Source organism: Gopherus evgoodei, chromosome 10 (genome assembly GCF_007399415.2).
Source record: "Gopherus evgoodei ecotype Sinaloan lineage chromosome 10, rGopEvg1_v1.p, whole genome shotgun sequence".
NCBI classification, from domain to species: Eukaryota; Metazoa; Chordata; order Testudines; family Testudinidae; genus Gopherus; species Gopherus evgoodei.
Window position 1 is genome coordinate 33,628,451 of NC_044331.1, and position 9,622 is coordinate 33,638,072.

General features: G+C 45.1%; 1 protein-coding gene across 1 annotated transcript; it reads right to left on the reverse strand.

The window, feature by feature from the left end:
• Positions 1-7,616: 7,616 nt before the first annotated feature.
• LOC115658892 (C2 calcium-dependent domain-containing protein 4C-like) lies at positions 7,617-9,400 on the reverse strand. Its single transcript, XM_030578398.1, has 2 exons — positions 9,315-9,400; positions 7,617-8,984 (listed from the first exon to the last, which is right to left on the reverse strand). The coding sequence occupies exon 2, from the start codon at positions 8,928-8,930 to the stop codon at positions 7,629-7,631; it is 1,302 nt and encodes a 433-aa protein (XP_030434258.1). The 5' UTR covers positions 8,931-8,984; positions 9,315-9,400; the 3' UTR covers positions 7,617-7,628.
• Between the last annotated feature and the right edge of the window lie 222 nt (positions 9,401-9,622).

The following is a 9,622-nucleotide window of genomic DNA, read 5'->3' on the forward strand; positions in this document are numbered from 1 at the left end:
CCTGTTCTATGTTTCCTTACAGAATAAAACTTTGCTCCTGGTGGTTTGTCTCAGTAGGTCTGATCTGAGATGAATACACACTGGCACACAATGCAGATCACATGAGGCCTGAGGTTCATCAGTTTGCACAAAAAGTCACAAGACAGATTTACTTTATCTTAAATAACCTCATCCTGAGACAGCAAACAGGAGGGGAGTTACATGTGCGTCACCACACAGCACAAACACTTTGGCATATTAAGTGCATTCAACAAAGTACACCCTAACACCCTAGACAAGTACTATGCAGCCAACCAGCTGCATGCAAACCCAGCAAAGACAAATCTGTGCACGCTATCTGAAAAACCAAGAGGTCAAATGTCAACTCAATATTAGCTGGCTTGGGACAAAACTGAACTCATTCCATAAATCCTGTATATCTCAGTGTTATTCTCAACTGCACATGCTCCTTTAGAGCCCATATCGAGAAAGCCTAAAGCCAAGATTAGTATATGAAATAACTTTCTCAGCAAGCTCATTACATCAAAGTGGGGTGCAGTCCACTCTGCAATCAATAGTGCTGGCACTTTGCTATTCTCTGCTTAATAGGCCTGTGCAGTGTGGGCATGATCCTCCCATGCAAAGAAACTATCTTCTCTACTCAACATCTCCTGCTGCTATATTACAGGATGCTTTAAGCCTACCCATGTCAGCAGCTGTTACACCCTCACAAGTATTGTTCCTCCTGATATACACCAGGAAGTTGCTAATAGAGTAGCACACACAAGGCAATTCACAGATCCAAGACATCCACTATACAATACCGATCCGAGTTGACTGAAGTTGGGACACATTTTTCTTGCCACCATTAAACCCCTAACATTGTCACCCAAACAGACAAGGATCCAGTTATGGCAAACAATGGTAGAAAATGACCTTATAGCCTATACACGCTGGCTTCTGCTAGCTGAGCGTCTACCACCCAGTACAGATCAATGCTGGACTATATGATGTTGCCTTAAATTAACTCTACACTGCTGCTAGCTGGTGTAAAGATGTGATCAAATGGGGGCTGCACCACTGGACCCCCAATACCTGTGACTGCAACAGAGTGCCTTAAAATATGAAGCATCTCCTGTGATGCCAACTACTTGAGCATGAATGCTCTTTCAAAGACTTGGTGGAGTGCAATGTTTGGGCAATTGCATGTGCACGGATCTGGCAGGAAGCAGTATGAGGATACACAGCCAGATTTCTCATAAATAGCTTCAGATCTCTCATTTCTCCAAATACCTACTCAAAGTTTGCATTAAGAGATGCTGCTCCCTCCTTACATCATCTGTGGATGACTGGCTCTGAGCCCTGTTGTGGCCAGTTCTGCCAGTGACCCGGTAAGGGGCTTTGTGGACTCACACCTGGTCACTTCCTGTAACACCAGACCCCTCTTCCCATTTTGTTACAGATACTCCATCTTACTGTTGGTACCCTTTCTCTTCAGCTGGACAAGTGAACCAAGGAGATTTACACTGTGCACCCCAATACCACATCTAACAGAATAAAAGGGAGGTAAATTTGGATACTGGGGATTTACCTTTGTGTATAAGGTTTCTGTGGTTGTGTAAAGCCAACAAAACAGCTTTGCACAAGCTCCTACCAACCACACAACATCCACACTGAGGGGAAGTACCTGGGTCATGGGAGGAATATGGGTGTTCTCTTCTGCCTCAGTGTACTCCGGGAAGATGTTGTAGCCAAGTCTATATCAGCTTCTCAGCTCTTCTAGTCCTGCACTGGTCCCAAGCCAGGCCCATAACTTGTGGGCCATGAAGGAGGTATACAGCAACCTGTCCGCTTCTTCTGACCTCTGCAGAGCTCAGAATTGCAGCCAGTGTCTAGAGCAGCTATTATCCTATACCTATAATCAGATCTATATTTTACAACAGCTGGCCACTGCCCATTTTCCTTAAAAGGCTCTCTGCTTGACCAGCATGTAGAGTTCCTTTCCGTAACTTCAATAACGTGAGCAGAATGTTCAGCTGGGCTTATTAGTCATTATATAAAATGTTTCAGAGTCAATTTCAATCAGATGGTTATTAATTTGGGGGTTGTATTGAAACATTAGCACAGTTGTTTAATTCTACAGATGCGTTTTGTGTGCAATGTTTTGTTCGTAATGCATGTTAATAGGAAGTAAATAATATCTCATTATGAAGCTAATTTCAGGAGCCTAAGACCACTGTTATTTGTTCTGATCAAACATCCTGCTGCAATAAACCACCAGAAAATGTGACTCACTGCTCTAGCTATTACTTGGCTTTAGGCAGATACCATTCTTTGTTGTTTAGCCAGCTATTATAGTTACAACATTTTGGCCTAGACGTCAGGAAAGCTAAGCAATTATAAACCCTACTGCAATCTGTGGATGCTGTAGGGGGTCAGCGCCTCTGAAGATCAGGCCCTTGTCACATGTAGGCTTGGCTACAACACCTTCCTGGAGTGCATTGAGGCAGGAGAGAACTCCCATATATTGTTCTTCTGCATAATTAGTATAATTAACATTGAAAATAACAAGTGTAGACATGTGTTTTCCTCTTTGCATCCTGTTTTCTATGCCTCCAGCAAGGTTTTGCTAACTCAGATATTATCTCAGCAACCACCCAGATTGACTTTTACACAGGAGTATGCATTTGACTTCTTGTCCTTTCAAAGTTGTTTAGGAAGGGTAACAAGAGTTCAGCACTGCAGCGAGTAACAGCAAGAACGAGAAACAAGAGTTTTCTACCTCTCTGCACATTCACTTACTTGTTCTACAAGGAACAGAAAAAGCCAGGAGAAGAGGGAGAAAAAAAAAATCAGTCTCTCCAATGAACAATCCATTCTATCACAACATACATTTTAAGACTGAGTAATTCAAAAGCCAACAGCTGCTTGCATCACGCCCTTTTCAGCATGGGAGCTTTTGGACAGTTGCCTTTGAAAACAGAGACAGCTTAATGAGAACAAGTGACATATTGAACTGAGGTTGAGATTGTCTTCAGCTCCATCATCACTACTGAAGCAGCCGTTTGGTTCCACATACCAATCTCAGCAATGTTAAGTTTATTTTCTTCACCTGTGAAAGTCAACATTGGGCCAGCATGGACCAATGAAGTGCTTCATACTCAGCACTTCTGGAGTATCTTTTCCAAAGTGCTTGAAAATGTAATGCATTGATAGTCTCACCAGTGCTTTAAGTTACACAGTTTTCAGTGCTCTCTTATGGATAGGAAATTGAGCCAGAATTAACAACACGCCTATCAACGCTGAGGAAATCAGTATTAGAGTCAGGATTAGAATAGATCTGTTTCTGGTTCCCAGTCTCACACTCATACCACATCTCTCAAAACCATGTTTGTGAATTATTTGGACCCATCCCTTCAACATAATCTGAACTCTGGCCTGCTAGAGACTTTGCATTCAGAGATTCTAAACTGAGGCAGATGTAGCAGGGATATCATGCCCGCCCTCCCTCCTGGTTTCAGAGGAGATGGCAGCCCTGAGACTGAAAAGCTTTAGTGTACTGCTGTAGCACCCTATCCTGGTTGCCAAGGAGCTGGATGGGCAAGCTGGCAGGAAAGCAGGCAAGGTTCGATCATCATCAAAATCAAAGTCTCTGGGGACTATATAGATTGTCACAAATTAGCAAATTCCAATGACAAGGTGTTTCTTTTGAGTTTTTTTTGACCAGCTCCAGCAACCAGCACTCATCTACTGCAAAAAATTATGGGATGCTGTTGGATAGTAAAGCAGCCCACTACTGGTGGTTTGACACAGGCAATGGAGACAAAATAGGAAAGGACTTTAAATTATGGACATGAGGAATTTATGCACCTGGTTCACATGTGAACCCAGTCATTGTACCACATTTATAGTTAGAAAGTACAAGTACATTGGACATACAGTGGTGTCACCCTTCCTTCCTTCCTACCCCCAGCTTCCCATAGCCTAGGGTCAGACTCCCCTTTGTGCTTTATTTCTGTCCAGTCTCCTCCACCCTCACAATTTGCATCCTTGTCTCTCCAGTGTTCCAGCAGCTGCCTCTCTCAGAGTTCTGGTATCCAAGTCACACTCAACCTTATCTCCCCACCCTCATGTCTCCGTCTCTCCTTTGTTCATCCTCCTCCACTACTGCTTCCATTTCCTTCTACTGCTGTTTTCCACCCGGTTCAGCCCTGCTTCAGTCCACTCCCTCTTTCTTTAACCATATCTTTCTAGAACTGTCTCGTTGTTTCCCTATCAGCTCAGACTGAGGTCCATGTTGCAGGAACCTTGACAACCTATGAACCCATCTAGAAACTCAGTTTTTTGCACCGTAAGGAATGGAGGCTCAATCCATTTCTTTTATATCTGGATAGGTCCATAGCATACTAAGGCCAGATTTCTTTTGGACTACCATCGTAAGTAGCTGTTGGTCTCAAATTGAGCAAATAGTGTCTGTTTGCCCAGCAACAGATGCTTTTTTTTTTTGCAGCAGAAATTTTGTACTTGCCTCTCAAACCAGGTTAACTCTTTATCTGTGTCACAGGGATCGCTGCTCACCTTTAGGGGTGCTTGCTTCTGGCGATTAGCTCTTTCAGCCTGACTCCCTCTGCTCGCAGTTCCCCAGCCTTTTGTCTCACTCTGTTGCCCTGTGGCCCCTCTCTTGCCCTTCAGGAGCTGCAGCACCTCATTTTCTTGTCTTAACCCTCTGGCCAAGTCACAAGAGTCCTCCCCTTCTGGCATACTCATGTCTTCCATGGCTCCCAGGCAGTCCTTAACTCCACTGCCCTGACTGAGCCACTCCCTCAGTGGCTAGAACAAACGCACCTGAACAGTCTTCAAGTTCACTACCCTGATGGTGCCTCTCATTCAGTAACTGGGAGGGAGACCCAGGCCCACCCTCTACTCTGGGTTCCAGTCCTGGGCCCTATCTATCTCCAGCAGCAAATGTCCAGGCAACCATAAACTTTCCTGCCATTCCCTGAGACTACTTCCTACCTTGCCTATCCCAGGCTCCCATTTTCTACCCTTTTAACCAAACCCCGTTCCTCTGGGTGCACTAAACAAATCCCTTCTTTGGGGTCCAAATCCCTTTCTCTCCCTAGTCCTAGGGAAAGGGACTGCAGCCCTTTTTCTACTACCTGCTCCCTGCCTTTATAGAAGCCGCACCTGTTCCAGCACCTGTGAGCTTCCTCTTAGAAGGGCTTTTCTCTCAGCCTGAATGTCCCCCAGTTTGCAGCCTAATTGGCCCATATGACCACCCTTAACCTATTCAGAATGAGGTGGGGGGTCACACCCCTCACAATCTGTCATGTCCAATCTTTGTATTTTCATGCATACTTGATTTACAAGCAAACCCCCTCAGTTCAAAAAAGTTGCACACATTGAGCCTGAAGAGGGCGCTTTGAGCTTTTCTTTGGGAAAAGCTCTTCCTGGTGAACAGGTACAGTTACAATGCTATGATGGTAATGAGAAAACTAGCTTGCAAACAAAATTGATTATGCAGGTGACATTAAAGAAATTTCTTCTTTTCTTCACACCTATCCTGCATCTTTTTAATTCTGTTTTGTCCCTTCTTCCCTCACACATACCTGGTAGAGTTTTCCCCTTTACTTTTTGTTAATATGACATAAAAGTTTCTTTGCTTCAGCTCAGGTAACCCCTAGTTTGTCTGTATGCTTGAACACAAAGGGATCATGATTAAGCTTAATCTGATTCTGTGCATGAGCTCAGCATCTTTTCCCCTCATGCTTTTTCCTACCCATTCCATTTTCACCAGGGCCCTGTGTTTTGGGTCATAACAATATCCATGTGAATTACAGATCTGTAACACCAGTCAGTTTTGGCTTTTGTTAGTAGCCCATGAAGGTGAGAAAAATGCAGTTAAGACTGAAAGACCTTTAAGCAGCCCAATGTGGTTTCATAGGAAGAACAACCAGCCCTTCTCTTGCCCCACTCTCAAATAGGACTGCAAATTGCAGTCAGCTATAGTCCTCAAATAAGAGAAGGTTGCTAAACTCAACTTCAGGGGGTAAGGAAGGGGAAGAGCTGCTTCTGTTAGAAGTCAGACCCCTTTTTGAAATACTTCAGGCAATACTACTCTACACAAACAGCACCTTACATCTGCAATCCTGATTCTATCGTATTCACCAGACATAGGAAAAGGCTCTCATTTTTCAGTCCCTGCGTTACTGTTCTCCTCCCTTATGCATTACAAGGATGAAATCTTATCTACATTTCCCAGACTGAGCATCTGACTGAACCAAGGTCAGATAGGTCGGCAGCAGAACTGGGAGTTCAATGCCTAGTTCCTGGATCCACGCCTATGCTCTGTTCACAAAGTTACTAACTGGTCATTGCCAATCTGCTCCCCTCAATTTATGAGCAAAGGAAAGTCAATGAGGGTAGCAATTGGCCTGGAGACACATACATTTAGGGGTTTGGTGCCTCCTCCCATCATTTTATTGAGTGTCTCAGGCACACTGATGGAGTTTATATTCTACTCCACTATGTGATAGGGAACAGAAACAGATGCACTGATTTGTGCAAGGTCACAAGTCCACAGCAGAACCAGGAATTCAGCCCACATTTTGTGGTCTAAGCCCAGATCCTGAACCCAGCTCCATTCTTCTTCTCATGCTTTGCCCCTCAGACACCCAAAGGCTGGGGTCAGGGAAAGAGAAGGGGAAGACAGGCTGCTATAGCTGCATCTCTCCAATATCAATAACTGAGCCCCTTCGGTTATTTCCTCACAATGATTACCAGCCAACACTGCTTCTTGCGAGATCTCCTTGTATGCTGCACAGCCCAACCAGGCCAACCTCTTGCAGAGAGTGTGTATGGAAGAGCAACATGCAGTCATCATTAGTGGTCCCAGGGTGTAGCAGAGACAGGAGGCCCCCAGGTCAGTGTCTTGGGTCTTCGTTGAAGCCCCTTTCCCCAAAGATCTGAATAATTTCCCCCACTGAAGGTCTGGTGGCCCTTAAGTTTAGCTCCTTTTGGAGCAGGCAGGGCTATTACCCTTAATAAGGTGAATAAGAGGGAATTCTGTCAAGTTTAAAAGGTTCAGTTCCTAGCCTCTGATTTGTGCTTTACTCTTTCCCTCCCATTCCTGAATAAGGAACCATCTGGCCCCTTAGAGTAGAATTGGTTTCAAAACCAGCATGTCATGTCAAGGGCCCCCAGCACAAGCTAACTGGCAGTGTTTTCCTTCTAGATTAGAACAGTGTAAATGTTATTACCTGTCAAAACCAGTATTGTTTTTATTTGTTTTACTGTAGCATTTCTAAGCCCCAACCCAGGTCAGGACATCTTTGCGCTACACATTTCACACCTAACCTTGGTTTTAAAAACAAATACTCTCCTTCTTTAGCAGGAAATCTTTGCAAAATGTCTTTATCTCCCTAAGCCAGTAATAGTATTCCATGCAGCCGTAGAAGTTATTACCACACAAACCCAAGGTTTTGCTCTTCAAATGATCAACTTACAATTAACATTGTTGTCAGTGGAAGAGCATGTGACTTACCAGACAAAACCAAATGAAGGCTTTTAAAAAGGAATTTGTTAAATAATCATTTATTTAAAAACTTTAAAAATACAAAAAATAAGTATCTGCTTGCTTTCCTGGCATTTTAGATGGATAAAAGATTCACTAAACTCAGTTCACTTTCACCTAACACACTGTCTCTTTTCAAGCTACTCCCTTTATTTGTAGCTTTCATCCTCACCGAAAAGCTGTACAGATCATCTTCTGCAATACCATCAAAGAAAAAATCCTCATTAAAGATGGGGTTTCTGCTTCTTTTTATAACAGTGCTTCTCTGCTTCTGAATTTTCCCTGGCACAAGGGAGAAGGTGATGCTGCAGTTTATACTTTTAGGCTCCACAGATGCATCATATAAACCCTCTGCACTGATCAGACGGAGTCTCAGCCTTCTGTTGTCTGAACAATACTCAGCTGACAGTCTCAACAATCCTCCTCTGTCCAGTAGCACTGTGCTCTCCCCAACAAGCCTCTCTCGGCCACAAGTAAGGTCCAGTGGGAAAATAGTGGAATGTGACAGGTTAAAGCTTCGCGTATGGAAGGACTCAACTAGCCCCTCTGAAGACCTCCTGGTTGCATTGGGGCTGTTATCATTGGAGCTGCTCTCATCTGTTGATAAGGAGTTGTTCCTTACCATGCTGGATTTGTTTCTTGCTCTCAGTGCCCTGCCAAGCAGCCTCTCTTGGCTCCGAGCTTTGAACAATGGGCAGGATCTGGGAGGAGATCTACTCAGCAGTGGGGAGCTGAAAGGAGACGAGTCAGTCGAAGAGGTAGTATCACTGTCCCCAGTGCCTTGCCTGTGCAGGAGTGGATGCTTACAAGGCACTCTGGCAGAGGCAGAGCTAATAGCAATGAGGCTGGAAGCTGCCCCTCTGCCAGCGTAGGTATTGGCTCTGGATCGAGGCAGCATCAAGCTGGATAGAGAGCTGCTGCATGGGTCATTGTGGAAGATGGACTCCTTCCTCCTGGTGTGGGGACTCTCCAGCAAGGTGCAGAAGCCATAGGAGGTCTGGGCTTTGGGGAAATGGGGCAGGGAAAGCGCTGCCTGTGACTGCGGGTCTGAGTTGGAGCCATCCTCATCCAGGGCTGAAGTCTCCTCAGCGCTTTCTATCTGGATGAGATGTGGCAAGAATGGGCTGGGGCCACAATCTCCTGTGCCAGGAGGATGTAGATTGGGCTCTGCCAGGCAGCGGTCATGCGGAGAGGAAATGGTCAGTCTGGGTGGGATGCAGAACTCTGGGATCCTGTCTGGGGTTAAAATGTTGGGGAAAGTAGTGGCCCCTACCCGGGCTTTCTCTGGCACCATCTGACCAGGCTGCAGCCCCAGGAAGGAAGGACTCAGTGGGTTGCTGTTTCCAGGTGATGCTTTCATCTTCTCCAGGAACCACATCACTACAGCTGGATACAGAGAGGGAAAGGTCCCTGCAGCAGAGCTCAAGTTCACCTGCAAACAGAAGCAGAAGCATATGAACATCTTCTGACCAGCTGCAGCTAAGCAAAGCCCTGCCTGCATGCTGAGTCCCTTTCTATCCTGCAGCACTACTAACAACCTAGTAGGATAAGATAAAGTTGTCTTATCATAGCAAGATCTCCCCCCACCTCAGCCTCTTATGGCAAAGAATAAAACTAACTTCTTTAGGACACTGTTTAAATTCTGTAGTAACCTGTTAATCTAAGAACTGAAAGCATTTAGCTAATACTCAGATCCATGCTCTGTGGAAATTTCTCTCCATTAAATTCCATAAGGCTTCTCCATAAGTCAAGCTCACCATACCTTTGCACGTTTAAGCCACTTGTTATTTCAGACAATTCGCTAAGAGCCCGTTCATCAGTCTCAGTTAGCACAGCCCCTTCTTCCTGTTGCTCTGGAAAGCTCACTTCAATAGTCGGTAGAAAAAGAGCCAGGCTCTGCTTTTATAAGCAAGCTAGGCAGCCTCATGCCCAATCATACGCTGAAAGGGGGTGGGGGTGTGGAAAGAGGAGAGGCAACCAGCTCCTCCCTTTGAGGAATTTCCAAGCTGCTAAGAAGCTCCACGCAGTCCAAGCTGAGCTCCCAGCAAAGCTCATGCTGTCCTCCAGCTT